General features: G+C 43.6%; 1 protein-coding gene across 3 annotated transcripts in view; it reads right to left on the reverse strand.

Annotated features, from left to right (window-relative positions):
- The window catches only part of CDK5RAP2 (CDK5 regulatory subunit associated protein 2), a 157,729-nt gene that overhangs the window by 81,747 nt on the left and 57,916 nt on the right, over positions 1-18,066 (reverse strand). For all 3 annotated transcript variants that reach the window (XM_070430795.1, XM_070430794.1, XM_070430796.1), the window contains 2 exons: positions 6,130-6,306; positions 1,343-1,486 (listed from right to left, as the gene is read on the reverse strand). In XM_070430795.1, the coding sequence (XP_070286896.1) occupies positions 1,343-1,486; positions 6,130-6,306 (321 nt within the window). The remainder of the gene's footprint in view (positions 1-1,342; positions 1,487-6,129; positions 6,307-18,066) is intronic.

Genomic DNA, 18,066 nt, shown 5'->3' on the forward strand with positions numbered 1-18,066 from the left:
AAATGCAAACCCATAAATGGTCAAAGTTAAGAAAGAGCTCCCACTGTTCAGCCAATGATGCCCTCTGGACCGAACTGATACTGAGCTGATACTCAGTGCAATGGCTAGTACTGATGCTAAAATACTGAAGTACTTCTACACCCGTTGTAAAATAGCCCCTGATCCATCCACCACAACTAGCCCAGCTGTCCTGGGCCCTCCCTGTAGACTCTTAGGAACCTCTCCAAGACCCAGTAACTATAGTGTTGGTCCCTGGCACACGAGCAGGCCCCCAGGACCCTGCTCCAGCCCTACTGCCTGAGTCTATTCCCATAGCTGGGCCCGTGCTGCACCAGTTAATTATTTTGAGAATCACCCTTTGCAAAACCACACATCATGATCAGAGCCATTCATCAGAGAACTAATTTGTGTAAGAGTCTGTCCTAAATGCATGAACTTAATTAAAGTCAGCTTTCAAAACTTGAACTCCTTTCCTTTCCCATATCTGGCTGCCAAGTTGCATTTCATTCAAGCTGGGGTCAGAACAATATCTACGCATCTCTCACAAAGCAACAGAATCATTCATTCACTCAACAAGCACTTACTGGGCCAACCACTGGGCTAGATGTTGGGGCTCAACACAAGTGTCAGTTCTCTACCTCTGAGGTGCCTGCCATGGTGCACAGGGGCTCGAGTGAGGGGAAAGCAGAAAGGTGGATCCTGTAATGTCAACACAAGAACTAAGTGCTAGGATGGGTGGGCATGCACAGTGCTGTGCACCAGAGAGGAAGAGAGACATCACTACTAAGCGGGTTCAGGGAAGGGGCCACAGAGAAGGTGACACTAGAGGGCCATTAGAGATGTTCAGGAGTCACTGGTGAACAAGGAAGAAAAAGGCATTCCAGGAGATGGAACAACGCGTGCAAAGATGGCGTCTTCAGGAACCTGCAAGAAGTTGGCTGTTGTTAGTGATGATAAGAAATGAAAGAAAATGGGACTGGAAGATAACTTGGGACCAGATAAGAAAGGGCTGCTGTGCCCTTTCTCATGTGCGTTTGAACAGGAAAATGTTCTTAACACTTGCGATTACCTAGTACTTGAGAGGTGAACCCTCCAGAGCAAACATGAGGTTCATGTTTTAACGAGCCGCGATTTCTGTTTCCTGTGCAGTGCAAACAGTAATGCTTGGCTGCGGAATACTAATCTGTAAGTTACACAGACTCACGGCCCCTCCTCTTACCTGTTGTAAGCTCAACTATCAGCAAAAAGGCATCTGAGGCTTCCTAGATCAAAGGAATTAGCAAACATGTGTCAGAAAAGAATATGAATTCACATGTGAACGTCCCGCTTCAGGCACGCTCACCTCCGAGAAGATGCTTCTGCTGCCTGGTGACTGTTGAGAGGAGCACTTTTCTGTTATTAAGTCTCCACTCCTGAACTTGAGATCCTCCGCAGTCATTAAATAACGATTTTGCTGAACTGCTTCTGAATCTTTGCCACCGAATTTCTAAAGGAACAAAACAAATCATAAGGAAGTTTTCATCAAAAAATACATTAAGAGATTATCCCCTGCTCTTTAAGGAAAGATACTTTTTTTCTTCACAATGTCCTCTAAGGAACTTCCATCATCCCCAAATACTGGCAATTACAGAATCGTAATGCACCCCATTTGAGTGTTATTACAGCTGGAAGAGCGGATGCCAGCATGGTGGTGGTCATTACAAACCTTCCTTCTGGCACCACTGAGACAGCCTCCCAGCAGGTGCGGAGAGCAAAGCCCAGGCTCTGGTCCCATGGGGCTGGGTTCCAATCCTGGCTCTGGTCCCATGGGGCTGGGTTCCAGTGTGACCTCCGGGTCTGTTTCCCATCCCATGGGGTTACTGCAGTGATTAGGGAGATTGTATATCACAACCACCGAAGGGCAGTGTCTCTTGAAATATTAAAAATTTGATAAAACTTGAACCACCCATATCTGTGTGGAGATTTGACTTCCAGGAAGAAAAAGGCAAGACTGCAGACACTGCTCTGGGGTCTGGTCACACATGTAAAGCTCCTTCATGCTGATGCACAATGCAGTTTCCCCGGTCGGACCCCTGCAGAAGAGGTGACAAGCAACAACACGGCAGAACTGGAGACCATTTCTCTGGTCTTGTGCCCAAGTTCAAGCATAGAATCTAGACTACCTACTTAACACCTGGTAACCCCTGAACTAGGTTTCTGCACTCTGTCAGAAATTCAGGGCAAGAACCACATCTTATTCCTTAGCCCATCAGAATTAATTCATCATGTCAAGCTTGTCAAAAAATTAGGTGAACACACACCAAAAAGCAGCAGAGACAAATTTCTGTAAAAACCCACTGACCTGTAACAGGAAAAACTAGGAATCAAATAGCCAACACTAAATTTCTAGAATTGTCATCATACTGTTGTGCTTGTGTTACATGTTTATCTTTATTATTTTAAAGTCCAATTATACATATACTAGAGGGCGGGTGCACGGATTCATGCACGGGTGGGGTCCTTCAGCCTGGTCTGCACCCTCTTGAAATCCGGGACCCCGCGGGGGATGTCGGACTCCCGGTTTCGGCCCCATTCCCAAGGGATGTAGCAGTGCCGAAGCAGCGGTGGCAGCCCAGGAGGAGCCTGAGCAGGGGCCGGGCACCGTGCTTCTTCTGCTCATCCCAGCCCTACTGCACCTGCTGCCACGCAGCACGGCCGCACCATAGCTCTGCCCGAGGCATGAGAGGCTCCTGCCACCACAGCTGCCAGCGGTGAGCCGGGCTTCTGGCTGAGCAGCACTCCTGCTGTGGGAGCGCACTGACCACCAGGGGGCAGCTCGTGCATTGAGCATCTGCCCCCTGGTGGTCAGTGCACATCATAGCGACCCGTCAACCGGTCAAGGGGTCAACCTGTCATAATGGTCACTTAGGCTTTTATATATAGATATTAATAGTACTGTAAAGCTTAAATAGAAAACAGTCACCTCCACCTCTCCACTTCTCAGCTCTTAGTCCCAATCCCAGAAAAAAACAACTTACAACTCTATAGCTATTTTGTGTTATTTACTTCCATGTTTCTATATTAGCTCCTATTCCCACATTTCTTAACTTCTTACGGTGAAATTTTATCTATTGGCTCCTATCGCAGAAGTCTTAAAATTTAGCTCTTATATCATCAGCCCCCCCCACACACTTTTCCTAATAGTTATATCACAATTTTAGTAAATTAATATTCCGCATTTACATTACTATGACCATGCAAATACTGTTCATGGCTCAGCCATACATACTGAGTTCCATGATTACATTTCCTTTCCTTTTCAGTTCTTTACTTTTCTTAGAATCAGTAACAACTGCTTTGTTCTGTTTGTCTACTTAGTTCATAAAACTAAACCATGTACTTAATGTTAATTTACCTCCAAACTCTCTAAAACAGTGGTTCTCAACCTTCCTAATGCCGCGACCCTTTAGTACAGTTCCTCATGTTGTCGTGACCCCCAATTTCATTGTTACAAATTGAACATAATTAAAGCATAGTGATTAATCACACAAAAAATATGTAATTACATATGTGTTTTCCGATGGTCTTAGGCAACCCCTGTGAAAGGGTCATTCGACCCCCAAAGGGGTCGCGACCCACAAGTTGAGAACCGCTGCTCTAAAAGAACTTAAAAATTCCTCTAGATGGAGTCAGATACTCCAGATAAGTGATATTACATTTCAGTTTCTTTGAGAAATTCTAACTTAAGCTCCCTCAACAGCTCAAATCTGGGCTCCCTACATCTCAGCCATCCGCCTGGGGCTTCACATCCCGGGTAAATTCCTTACTTTTTGGATTCCATGCTTCCTTTTGGTTACTTCCTCATTTAAAGTCATCCTCTAGACGTCTCCTGCAAGGAGTCCATGGGAGGCAGATGATTTCAGACACCAAACATCTGGAAATGCCTTTACTCTGCCCTCACTCTTGCTAATAGCTCTGTGAGCACAGAATGCTGGACTGGAAATCACTCTCCTGCTCTGAACTGGATGGTTTGACTCACTGGTAGAGCGCTGGCCCGAGGACTGAAGGGTTGTGGGTTTGATTCCTGGTCAAGGGTACATACCTCAGCTGCAGGTTCAACTGCCCCACGTGGGAGGCAACCAATCAATGTGTCTCTCTCACATCAATGTCTCTCTCTTTCTCTCTCTCTCTCTCTTTCTCTCTCTCTATCTCTTTCTCTCCTCCCTCCTCCTTCCCTTCCACTCTCTCTAAAAATCAATGGGAAAAATACATCCTCGGGTGAGGATTAAAAAAAGGAAAGGTAAAAAGAAATAACTTTTCCTCAACAATCTGAAAATACTGCTCTCCCATCTTCTGGCTTCGTGTTCCAGCTGAGAATTCTGTCATTTCGAAGACTTTGTATGTCACCCATATTTTCCTCTCTCTGGAAGTTTTTTGGATGCTCATTTTACCCTTGCTTTGTGTTCTGAAATTTCACAAAGACATGCCTTGAGCTGCAGGTCTTTATCATCCATTGTGCTAGAAACAGAGCAGGCCCATTCAATGCACAGCTATCTGTCCTCCCATTTTGGAAATTTTCTATTACTTTGAAATTTCTTCCCTCTGCTTTACCTGTTTGTTCTTTCTGGAACTTCTTAGTCATATACTGGAGCTCTTTAATCAAGGCTCCAATTTCCTCTTTTCTCTCCCATTTTCTGCAAAACTTGCTCTTTATCTTCCAACTTTTCTAATTCTTGTATTAAACTTTTTATATCTATACCAATTTCCAATAGGTCGCCCTTCTTTTCCAAATATCTTTACCAGAGCCTGATCTCATTTATTATCTAAACATGTTAGCGTTGAGTTTGTCACGCTGTCTCGTTTTCTTCCCATCCTCCACTGTTTCTATCTCCTCTACATAGCTTTGTTCTGTCTGTTTCGTCTTTGTCTTTCCTCTGAGACACTTCTCTCCTGTTTGATGAACTCCAGCCTCCAAGCACATTTCAATGTAAAAGTGCTCAGAAGTTCTGAGTGTGGAAAGACCCATCGCTGGCAGCCTTACGATGGGGACTCAGCTATTCTATCAGCACCTTTCCATCTTTCCCCTTTCAGAGGAGCCCACATCTGGGTACACACACGTCTGCTTCCTCCACTCTGCTTTCAGATGCACTCAGTGACCTCCAGACCAGCTCCCCAGAAAGTAAAGCTCCCATTTCCAATTAGTGAAGAAAACAGGTCATCGAACTGCCCAGTGTTCCAGCCCCTGTCCTGTTTACTAAGACACCAGGTACTTGCACTGCCTGCTGAGCCTTTCTGGGTTCTATAGGGTAAGCCAGCTTTCTTCTTCTTAGCTTTTCATCCCAAAGCATGTAGCAGCAATGTGGAGAAAGCGAAAGCCCACGTAGTTACCACCTGCCCAGTCAGTTATCATCCAGACAGCGACCTGCTGTTGCACACTCCCCTCCTCCTAGACCTGTGGGTTTAAACCTTTTTACCCCTCCACTGCCATGTTAATGAGGCTTCAGCAGGAAGCAGAGTTAAATACCCATCCATGTTGGATCCATCATGGTCCCTGCTAAGTCTGAGCTGAATCAAACATGATCAAACAAGAAGGGTCTTCCAAGACAACAAGGAGCAGTTAAAGGAAAGTACGGCAGAGTGAAAGGGCACGGCACAAATGGGGAACACAAGTTCCTGCGGAAGACCTACTCAGGGAAGCAGGGGGCGCCAGAGCAAAGCAGGTCAAGGCCAGAATCGGATCTGCCACATACTAGTCATGTGACCCAGGATAAGTCCCTTTCCTTTGCTGAGCTTCCATTTCTCCAAACTTACCTCCCTGGTGCCTGAGGCCCAAATGATAGAAAGAAAGCTCCAAAGTGCTCTGATATATAGCAGGAAGGCTATAATCATTTTTACCAAACGTGTTTTTCTATAAATGTTCATGCCAAAGAGTTTAAAGAAACCTATGCCAAGTCGAAATCTAAATACAAGTTCCAGAAGGTTGTTCCGCCCTCCAGTCTAATTAGTATATTAGCTCTTTATTATATAGGATACTTTAAAACCTCTGAAAGTTATATTGGCGTATAGTGTGAAGGAAAAATAGAATTTTATTTCTTTCAAATAAAAAAAAAAAAAAAGAAATCTAAATACAAAAGAAAAAAGTTTCAATACCTGAGGCAACAAGTCCTTGTCCTTTTGACTGGTACTTTCTGTTAGACTGCTGATCACCTGCTCTTGACTGTGTAATTTTTTATTACTTTCACTCAAAAGACTCTTATAATGTTTCTCCACTGCTTTCTCTCTTTCATTCACTTCGTTGCGTAATTTCTCAACTTCATTTCTAAGGTCCTGCCAGAAGGAAAAGAAAAAATTGAAATTTACTTGACAAAAATAAGCAAACCAGTAGATGTATTTAACAAATGTATACTTCCTTTTCATTTAAAGTCTTACAAAATCCAACTTTAATAATAACCTGAAATTTGGAAAAAGCACAGATGTATCACATTATTTATAGCAGTGGTTCTCAACCTTCCTAATGCCGCAACCCTTTAATACAGTTCCACATGTTGTGGTGACCCCCAATTTCACTTTTACAAATTGAACATAATTAAAGCATAGTGATTAATCACAAAAACAATATGTAATTATATATTGTGTTTTCCGATGGTCTTAGGTGACCCGTGAAAGGGTCATTCGGCCCCGAAAGGGGTCGCAACCCACAGGTTGAGAACCGCTGATTTATAGTACTGCAAAACCGGAAACTAAATATCTAACAGTAGAGAATTATAAAAAAAGTTATGGTATGAAAAAATGCAATTATGAATAAAAGCAAACCAGGATAGCCTGGCCAGTGTGGTTCACTGGTTGGGCATCGACCTGTGAGTCGGGGCACATGGCCGGGTTGTGGGCTCAATCCCCAGGAGGGGGGTGCAGGAGGCAGCCTACCAATGATTCTCTCTCATCATTGATGTTTCTATCTCTCTCTCTCTCCCTCTCTGAAATCAATAAAAATATTTTTAATATAGAATAAATACATAAAATTTTAAAAAAGCAAACCAGAATACTATGTACTATGATGCTAATTGTTTTCTAACTGTTCACACAAAATGTTGTTAAGGCTCTAAGGGAACACATCAAAATAATAACAGCATACCTAAGCAGAGGAACTAAGGGTAATTTTCAATTTTTCTCAGTTTCTAAAATCTCTTAAATAAGTCTGTATTACTTTCATAATCAGAAAAAAACTGTCTTAAATCATGACATTTACATGGAAATGCTCATGTTTTGACATTAAGGAAAAAACAGGAAACTGTATACAGTGATTGTAACTACCTCAAAATATGTACTATTTGTAATATTGAAGCCCTATTCATAACAGCAAAAGGTGGAAACAACCCAAGTGTCCACCAATAGAGGAATAAACTCTCGTAAATGCTCACAGGGGAGAACTCTGACGCTATCAAGGACAATGAATGATTACTCTATAAATATACTGCCCTGAAGTAATCTTTAGAATATATTGCTGCAAGGGAGAAGGGCAAGGGGGACAGACCCCAGGAGAAAAAAAAAGTATGTACAGCTTATTAACATTTATTTAACCATAAAACAAATTAAATGGCTGTCTACAAGGAAAAAGAAAAAAACAGAAGGGACAGAAATTAAAAGTAGAACTCATTTTATCGATGTTACATTGAAACCATTTAAATATTTAGGTAATTATTTTTTAAATAAAATTAAAATTCCCTAAAACTGAAAGCAGAGCAAAAACAAAGAATCTGTGTATCAAGTTGATTGGTTAACCAAACAGAAAGAAATGATTTCAATAACTTTAAAGCAGAGTAATTTGTGCATCCCTAATGGGATATTTTTCTAAGGACAAAAGGAACTGCTGCAAAAAAAAATCTTAAACTGTTTTTAGTACAATGTGATAAGAAATAATATTGGTATTGTTATTCTGAAACTGTGTGTATATTTATTAAATAAGTAATTATTAATGTCATAAAAACCAAGACTTTAAGCCTAAGAGAAAAAATACAAATACGAAAGAAGTTAAAATATGTAAGTCTAAATTTGAATTGGAAACATCAATATAAACTTATATTTTCTGTTATTTCCTTCCTTTACTGAAAAAGCCAAGAATCATTACCATCCCTAGCATCCAGACTGTAGTCTCTAAGTACCATTTCCCACCAAAAAGAATAGGGTTCTTTAAAGCAATGGTTCTCAAAGCGTAGTCCCTAGAGCAACATTATCAGGATCACCTGGAAACGGCAAAAGCAAATTACTGGGCCCCATCCAGACCTATTAAATCAGAAATTCTGCAGGTAGGTCGGGTCCATCCATCTGTGTTTTAATAAGCCCTCCAAGTGGTTCTGATGCACACTAAAGCTTGCCTTATGGGAAGGGATGACTCCAGACCCAGGGCAGCAACATACAACGTGAGCCCAAACATCTTCTCATGTCAGAAAGGAAGGAAGCTAACAAAGTCTCAATGATCATGTCTAAAGAACTCGGGGCCTGGCCAGAGTAGCTCAGTTAGTTGAGCATCATCCTGTGCCACCGAAAGGTTGCTGGTTCCATTCCCAGTCAGGGCACATACCTGGGTTTTGAGTTTGGTCCCTAGTCCGGGACACATACAGAAGGCAACCAACCCATGTTAGCTCTCACATCAATGTCTCTCTCTCTCTCCCCCTCCTTCCTCTCCCTAAGCATGTCCTCAGGTGAGGATATGAAAAAAAAAGAGGAGTCAACTTGAATAAGCTTTTCCACTATCCAAGGATAGGACAATTAGAACATCGAGGATAACAACAATAAAAATGCATTAAAATTTTTAAAAATCTTAGCAGCCGACTAGTTTTTTTTTAAACTATAGTCCGGCCCTCCAACGGTCTGAGGGACAGTGAACTGGCCACCTGTTTAAAAAGTTTGAGGAGCCTTGTTATACAGGATAGAGGCCTGGTACATGTGTGGGGGCCGCCTGGTTTGCCCTGAAGGGTGTCCCGGATCAGGGTGGGGATCCTGCTGGGGTGCCTGGCCAGCCTGGGTGAGGGGCTGAGGGTCATTTTCAGGCTGGCCACATCTCCTTCAGGGTGGGGGGTCCTGCCAGGGTGCCTGACCAGTCTGGGTGAGGGGCTGATGGCTGTTTGCAGGCTGGCCAAAGCCCCCAGTGGGGACCCTCACCCCATGAGGGTGTGGCCATCCTAGGTGAGGGGCTGATGGCTGTTTGCAGGCTGGCCACAGCCCCTTCAGGATGGGGGTCCCTGCTGGGGTGCCTGGCCAGCCTGGGTGAGGGGCTGATGGCTGTTTGCAGGTTGGCCACAGCCCCTTCAGGGTGGGGGTCCCCGCTGGGGTGCCGGGCCAGCCCAAGTGAGGGGCTGATGGCTGTTTGCAGGCTGGCCACAGCCCCTTCAGGGTAGGGGTCCCTACTGGGGTGCCTGGCCAGCCTGGGTGAGGGGCTGATGGCTATTTGCAGGCTGGCCAAGCCCCCCAGCGAAGACCCTCACCCCATGAGGGTGTGGCCAGCCCAGGTGAGGGGCTGATGGCTGTTTTCAGGCTGGCCACAGCCCCTTCAGGGTGGGGGTCCCCACTGGGGTGCCTGGCCAGCCCAGGTGAGGGGCTGATGGCTGTTTACAGGCTGGCCACAGCCCCCAGCCACCCAAGCTCCCAGTGGAGGCTGGCTGGAAGCAGGTATCTGGGATTTATTTATCTTCTATAATTGTTGCCTTTTGCGGAGGCCACAGCCGGCCAGAGCAGGCGGGAAGCTTGGCTTCCTCCATTGCCGGAGCAACCAAGCCTCCTGCTTGCTCCAGCTCCGTGGCTGCCGGCCGCCATCTTGGTTGGGTTAATTTGCATATAGTCACTCTGATTGGCTGGTGGACGTGGCTTGGGTGTAGTGAAGGTACGGTCAATTAGCATCTTTGTCTTTTATTAGTGTAGATCTTCCCTCTAAGTCTAAAATTATTTCAAAATGAAAAGTTGTTTAAAAGATATATCAATTGATGCAATGTATATACCTTCTCTGGATCATGACTTGAGCAAACTGTTTAAAACAATTTTTAAATGAGATAATCAGAGAAATCTAAACATTAATTGGCTACTTGGTAAAATTAAAAGATTGTTTATCTTTCTGAAGTAAAAATGATATTTGTTTAAAAAAAAAACATCTAATTTTGCTAATCAATGTCCCAATAAATTCCAGAAAAAAGAACATCCTAAGAAGCTGATGAAATAATGTCTTGGCGCCAAAACCGGTTTGGCTCAGTGGATAGAGCGTTGGCCTGTGGACTGAAAGGTCCCAGGTTCGATTCCGGTCAAGGGCATGTACCTGGGTTGCGGGCACATTCCCAGTAGGAGATGTGCAGGAGGCAGCTGATCGATGTTTCTCTCTCATCGTTGTTTCTAACTCTCTATCTCTCTCCCTTCCTCTCTGTAAAATATCAATAAAATATATTTTTAAAAAAAAGAAATAATGTCTTGGAACTGCTTGAAATACTTCAGTGTTGAAAGAGAGGGAGCTGGGGAAGGGTATAGATCAGCGGTTCTCAACCTGTGGGTCGAGATCCCTTTGGTGGTCGAACGACCCTTTCACAGGGGTTGCCTAAGACCATCCTGCATATCAGATATTTACATTACGATTCATAACAGTAGCAACATTACAGTTATGAAGTAGCAACTAAAATAATTTTATGGTTGGGTCACATGAGGAACTGTATTTAAAGGGCCAGAAGGTTGAGAACCACTGGGTTAGTTGTTTGACTGCTTAAGTTGGATGACAAGTACACAGAGGTTCATACTCTCATTTTATGTGTATGTGAAATTTTCCATCATAAGCATGTTTGTGTGTGTGTGTGTGTGTGTGTGTGTGTGTGTATGTGTTTAAGCACCGATTAAAAACCTAGAGGAAATACCAACTCACATGATTATAAATCATATTTTTAATAATGTTATTTTTTTCTCTATTTTTTAAATATTTTATGCTAAGCATATACTTTATTTATAATGGAGGGGGAAACATTTTTAAAGTAACATTTTTTAAAAGAAACTACCTTCAAAATTAAATGTTAATTTTTCTCTTGGGCAAACAGATGGTGATAAGATTGCCCTAAACCTTTAATCCAAAACAACTAGACCAAAAACCTATCATGAATTGTAAATGTCAGTAAATAGAAATTCAATTCTAGAGGGAGGAAAGAAGGGGGTTTTTTTATATTATACAAATAATACTAAAGTGACATTAATAGAACTCTAAAGTTAAAAACTAAGAACAATTCCCACATTAGTGTCATGCCAACAAATTAAACCATTTTCAAACTGTAGATGTTCCTATTGGTCCTTGTCCATCTGCAGCCATAATTTTTATACAATTTTAAATGGTTTGAATTTGTTCCCATTTTACTTGATTTATTTATTCCATTACACCACAACCTACAAAAGAGCACACACACATTAAATAATTACACAGCTGAAGAACAATTGTAAAACAAAAAGTTTAACAGCATCAAGTCAAGAAAAGTTATTTAAAAAGAAAAAAAAAACGTAAGAGATGAACCCTAGGCAGTCTTGCTCAGTGGTTAGAGTGTCAGCCCAAAGACTGAAGAGTACTGGGTTCGATTCCAGTCAACGGCACTATCTCGGTTGCAGGCTCAATCCCAGGCCCCAGTTGGGATGCATGCAGAAGGCAACCAATCAATGTATCTCTATCACATCGATGTTTTTCTCTGTCTCTCCCCTTCCCTTCCACTCTCTCTAAAAATCAATGGAAAAAATATCCTTTGGTGAGGATTAACAAAAACAAACAAAAAAGTAGAGATAAGAAAGATCTACAGAGCTGGTACACCTGAACTTACAACTGGGTTTTCCCCATCCTTCTGGTCCTTGGAAAAGACAATATATGGTCGCTAGGGGATGCTCAGTGAAAGATAGACAATTTTCATATTTCTCCATTTCAATGAGTATATCACAATTCATTTTTATCTATTTCCCCATTGTCTCCAGATAATACAGCAAAGAATAGCTCTGTGCATAAAACAATTTTTTTTCCTAACTTTTGATTTGCTTTCTCACTAGCACTGACATTTTCTTAAATGTTTGCTAATTTAATTGGTATAAAATGGTTCTTCGCAAGAGTTTGAATTTGCATTTCTTTTGTTGTCACCATATTTCTATATATTTGACTATTGTTTGGATTTCCCCTTATGCAAATTGGCCATAATAAAAGTACTTTCAAGTGTGATTCTCATGAAAAGTTGAACTCTGAGACATCACTCATGGTGTGCATACACAAGCACACACACAAACTCCTTGTCCCCCCACATCAGAAAAGCCACCAGGACAAAGTCCACCTGTCTTACTAATGCTGTTAGAGAAGAAGCAGATTATGAGGATTCACCTTCCAAACCGTTCGTTACTTTCTGGCCTTCCTGGCTGTGTTTTTCCAGCGGTTACTAATCAGAATGAGAGCATGCACCAGTGCAGAGGAGTTGCTGTGGCTGAGCAGTGGGCAGTGTGTGGAGTGAGGAGGACCTGGAAGCCCCCACACCTGGGTTCTGTTAGTAATAAAAGCTATTGTGTGTCAAATGGCTACTGCAGTGCCAGGCACTATGCTAGGCACTTTCGTGTTCACCCAGGTAATCTTCACAACATACGATGGCTGCAAGGCTTGCCTTGCTTACTTTGTCTCCTGCTGCTCTCCCCTCAACCTATTCTGCTCTGGCAACCCTGGCTTTCTTGCTGTTTCTCTTATATACCCTGTGTACTCCCAGCTCAAGACTTTTAAGCTTGCTGTTCTCTCTGCCTGTGAAGTTCCTCAAGCCTGCTTCCTCATTTCCATCAAGTCTGTGCTCAAATGTCATTTCTCAGTCCAGTCTTTCCTGACCGTCTCTTCTAAAATCACCACTAGCCCCACCACAACCTCACTCTCTGTATTCCTTCCCTTCATTATTTGTCCTGATAGTATCTTCTAATGTAGTATTTATTTTATTTATAAATGTTGTTTATAGTCTCCCCCACCAGAATGTAAGCTCCACAAGGGCAGGGATTTTTGTGTATTTAGTTTACTGCTGAAGCTCAAGCACCTAGAATGGTACCTGGCACGTAGTAGGCACTCATGGCAAAATAAAGACAGCCATAAATTCCTTGACCTTTTTATCAAGGGGCTGTGGATTCTATGTCCGCTCCTATAGCTATAATCTAGGCAATGCAATGACTACTGGGTCCAACAGAATATAGCAGAAGTGACAGTGTGCCCATTTCCAGGCCCAAATTTAACAAACTGGCAGCTTCCAACTCTTGTCTCTTGTAACACTCTCTCTGGGAACCCTGTCATCAGCAAAGGAAGTATGTCTACCTTAATGCATCTGACAATCCCAGCTGTGCTAAGCTTTCCAGCCATTCCCCCAAAGGCACCAGACATGTGACTGAAGAGTCACGGACCTTCCAGACCAGTACCATGAGAGACCTGGTGTTCAGCAGAAAACCACCTAGCTGTGCCCTACACAAATCCCTGACCCACAAAAATAATGAGATATAACAAAATGATCATTGTTTTAAGACACCAAGTTTTGGGATCATTTGTTATGCAATAATAGGTAACCAGAACGGCACCTACTAGTAATAATACCTGTTGTTTGGCTGGTTAGTTGGTTGGTTGGATGGATGCATGAGGTAGATGAGGTTGCTCCCATTTAATGAATGAGCAAAAAAGCTCACACAGGTAATTTATCCAAGGTCACAGTCACTAAGGAACAGCACCTGCCTAATCCTAGGTCCCTCCGATTGCAAGACTTTCAGTTCACTTCCACACTATGTCAAGGGTTTGGATTTCTTTTGCAATGATCCTAATCCACTGCACAGTCACCTGATGCTCGCCTTTGAAACCTCTCCCTAAAAACTGGTGCGAGAATAGGAACCATAAAATCTATGTTAAGCTACTTAGGTACGTCTTTAAATTCACGACAAATTTGCCTTCCATCCTAGAAAGATCATGCTGACTTTTTAATTTTAAAATGTTTATGTAAGACATATGCACCATTCATGTGCACATTCATTATAGGTCCACTTATTAATGTGTGTGTCAGCAATAACTTATTCCATTCTCCATTTCATTTGCTTATAAAATTTTAATTCAGCTACCTATGTGTTTTAAGAACTTCTTACATGTTTTAAGAAAGGCTATTAATCTTGTGTCACATTTTTTCCATATATACCCCAACCTAACAGTTGCCAATATGAAAATAACTTGTTCCAGAATCCCAGAGGACATGTAATTTTGTCATTCCTAAGACCAGGGGTTCTTAACCTAAGATCCATTGAATGGGCCCCTGGGAGCCTATACAAATCTGTGTGTGTGTACATTCTGGGGATTTGAGGGCTGTCAGCATAAATCAGGGTCCCAGGACACCAAAGAGTATAAACCATTTCTCTTATTATAAACATTAGTAATAGAAACTACTATTTACCGAGCACCAGCTATGAGCCAAGCATGGGCCAAGGCATTTTTACATAAAACATCCCCAGCCTCGATGACTGCCTACATCAGTGGTTCTCAACCTTCCTAATGCCACGACCCTTTAATACAGTTCCTCATGTTGTGGAGGTGACCCCCAATTTCATTGTTACAAATTGAACATAATTCAAGCATAGTGATTAATCACAAAAACAATATGTAATTATATATGTGTTTTCCGATGGTCTTAGGCAACCCCTGTGAAAGGGTCGTTCGACCCCCAAAGGGGTCGCGACCCACAGGTTGAGAACCGCTGGCCTACATGATAAGTATTGTTAGTTCCATGTTTACAGAAAGGAAACTGGCTCACAGAGGCTTTCACAAAGCTTTACAACTAAGCTGCAGTGCTGAAATTCAAACTCAAGTCAGTCTGACCCCAAATCCTGTGCTCTTTCCACCTAACTGCACTGTTAAGACCAAAGAAATAGAAAACCACTCTATGACATGGGCTTCCCTTGGTTAATAATTTCAATACCCCAAGCTCCTATTTTAGTTTCTCAAGGCTCAGGACTGAAGGAACACCCAGCCAGGGACGGAGGCCCTCCTGCTAAAGAACAGGACAGGACCAACGGCCTTGGACCACATGTGAAGAGCAGTCAGAGAAGGTCTGAAGAAAAAGGACCACTGCAGGGAAGGGGGAAATGTGTGCTCAGGTGGCCTTGAGCAGGAGCAGCTACCATGGCAACACAAAGACAGCCGACAGGCTCATGTGCTTGGCACCAGTGGAGTCATAATAAATGTTTAGGGGAGGCATGGAGACGGCATGTCTCGCCTGAGCAAAACAATCAGAACTGAAAATTGATAATCTTGGGTGGTTTCCCCAAACCTCCTTCAATATTCCAGGGCTGTGAAGACAGGCAGACCTAGCCTTGCATCCGGGCTTTACTGCTCAAAAGCTATGTGGCTAAAACGGGTAATTTAAATCTTTATGATCGTTTCCTTTCCAGTAAATAGGAATAATAATACAAACTCCTAGGGTCCCTGGAGAGGTAAATGAGAAAATGCAAGATGGGTGGCCAGCATAGAAGCAGGTGCACAGGAAATGATACTGTGCCACCTCCCCTTCTCCCCACACACATCCTTCAGGCTGACCTCTATTCCCAGGTTTTCTTGTGTGGCCACAGCATCACCTTCCACCCAACCCCAAGGTTCAACTCTTCCCCCTCCCTCTCACACACACCTTGTCATCCAACAGGACATCCAGGCCTGAGGGGACAGCACATCCTCCATACAGAGCACATGAGAAATGAGCAGTGAGGATTTGGTGCTTTTACGTGGAACCAAGTGCCAAATCCTGCCCTGCCAACCGCACCTCACTCCCGCAGAACAAAGGAGCTGAACATAAGAAACGATCGCAGACTAAAAATCTCATACCCAGGGCAGGGCTTTCTGATAACACTGAGAGTTGTTTCTGTTTGTGTTTTGTGAATGGGGAGGGTATATACAGCTTACAGGAGCCAGTCACCTACCCAGCAAAGGCCAGGCCAAGCAAGGTCTGCAGTTAGAACGTGGAAGAACCTAGAATTTGTAATCCACCCATTAGCAAGACTCTGAATAACCGGAGGAGTCAGTCCTCCTCCCTTGAGGGGTATTAGAAAGGAAGAAGGAAGAAGGACGGAGGCTGAGGTACTGGGGGGAAAGTGTCCATCCCTGCACACTCAGGCCCTCTCCCGCAGCCCACTGCCACTGCCTTCTTCAGAACTTAGCTCTCACCTGGTCAACCGCAGCAGCTTCCTAACTGGTCTCCCTGTCTCTGGGTTCACCCACCAAATCACACACACACCCTTGATCATTACATCTCTGCCTGGAAGCCTTCAGTGACTCCAAGTTGACTGCAGAGTGAAGCTATCTTAACAAGCAGTCATTCCAGGCTCCCGGCAGTACATTCTAGCTAGCCTTTTAGCCTTCTCTCACCCAACCACTTCATTAACACTCTCCAGGCCCTGTACCCACCCAGTCTCCTCCAACTAGAAAAATAAAATAAACTCCCTCAATTCTGCCTGGAGACGGCATGCTTATCTTATAAGACCCAACCAAGTGCCACCTCTTCCACAAAACCCTCCCTGGCTATTCTACCCTCAGTAATCATCCTTCTAAAACACCATCACCGGAAACACCATCACCTCATTCAACTCACAACAACCCTACAAAGCAGATGCTCTAATTATATCCATTCATCATCCAGGAAATGGAAGTTTGAAATGTTCAAGCAACTTAACCAAAGTAAAAGGTGTGGAATCAGGATTTTAAACCAGTTCTATTTGTGTTATTTTCACTAAACTAGCGATTTGGAGCCCAAGAAGCCCTAGGATTAGCAATGCCCAAGCCTGGCCGGCCATCCATATCATCTGACTACATGTTCATCCAGAAACTGACGCTGTCAACTTGGGGAAAAACAGAGAAGTTTATATTTGAGGCATCAACTGAGTGGCTTCAATTTCTACCCTACTGGACAATTTCCTTTCAGGTTCACAGGTACACTCTCGACCAACACTGAGCCGAGTGATGCTTTTGCATGTCAGGCTCCCTTGGAGCAGACTGATTTTTAAAAAGTGGGTTATTTGAAAAATAAAATATCTCTATAATCTTAGAATCCCGTTAGAAATGAAAGCCAGGCCCTCTCACTTCCTTCTTCAGTCAGCTCGTTTGTTTTATCTCTGGCCAGATGGAGAATGAGAAGGTTCTCATCCATCAAATTTTTACTTTATCAGGTTCGCTGTGAAAAAGCGTGTCAAAGTGCTCAGTAGTTACCTTTAAATATACAAAGGAAACCTCTCCAAAACCTTAATGAGGTGCAGGAACTCAGTGATGTACGAATTCCCAGAATCAGTATGAGACGTGGTGTCCAAGCCCCCTTCTGTGGAGCCTCGTGGCTCCTGGGGCTGTGGCAGAAGCAGGACATGGTGGGGAAGGGGGAGCACCAGGCCTCCTCCCTCGCTTCACCCTGAGCAGCTCTACTTTTATATGTTTGTTCTTCAGAAGAGTTCATTTGAACAAAGCAACCGCATGCTTAAAAATTAAATAAATAAACAGAAGCCACTGGAAGGAGACAGCCCTTGTCACAGAGAACTAGCATGTGTTTCTGGCTGTGAGGACTGCAGGAGTTCCGAGCAAGGAGCTCAATGTAGCTTTCACCAGAAAGATGGAAATAACAGACAAAGGAAATGAAGCTGTGCAGGGGTCAAGGCCCAGCTGAGTCACTTAACAGCTGCCAGGCACCACGCCTCTCTAAACCCCACCCGGATGATGCCATGGAGCATACCTGCCCTCTCCTCCAGCTCCCACTACCGTTCTCCCTTGTGCCACGCTCATTCAGGCCCCCAAGCCTTTGCACGGGCCTTCCCTCTTCCGGGAATGCATCTGCACCTCCCGTCCAGTCTCAACTCAAATCCACCTCCTCAGTGGAGCCCTCCCTCCTTCCCCTCCCCTCTTAGCACAGTTCCATTCTCTGTGCTCCCAAAGCATGTGGTCCAGCCTCTATCAGCACTTATCATTGGCTCTTTGCCTGCACTTCTATTTCTCTACTAGATTCTCTCAGAGACTGTCTGATTTGATTCTGTCCTGTACTCCCAGTGCCCAGGACAGAGCCTGGCACAGAAATCCTA

Source organism: Myotis yumanensis, unplaced genomic scaffold (assembly GCF_028538775.1).
Source record: "Myotis yumanensis isolate MYYU_CA2020_CCGP unplaced genomic scaffold, mMyoYum1.0.hap1 SCAF_12, whole genome shotgun sequence".
NCBI classification, from domain to species: Eukaryota; Metazoa; Chordata; class Mammalia; order Chiroptera; family Vespertilionidae; genus Myotis; species Myotis yumanensis.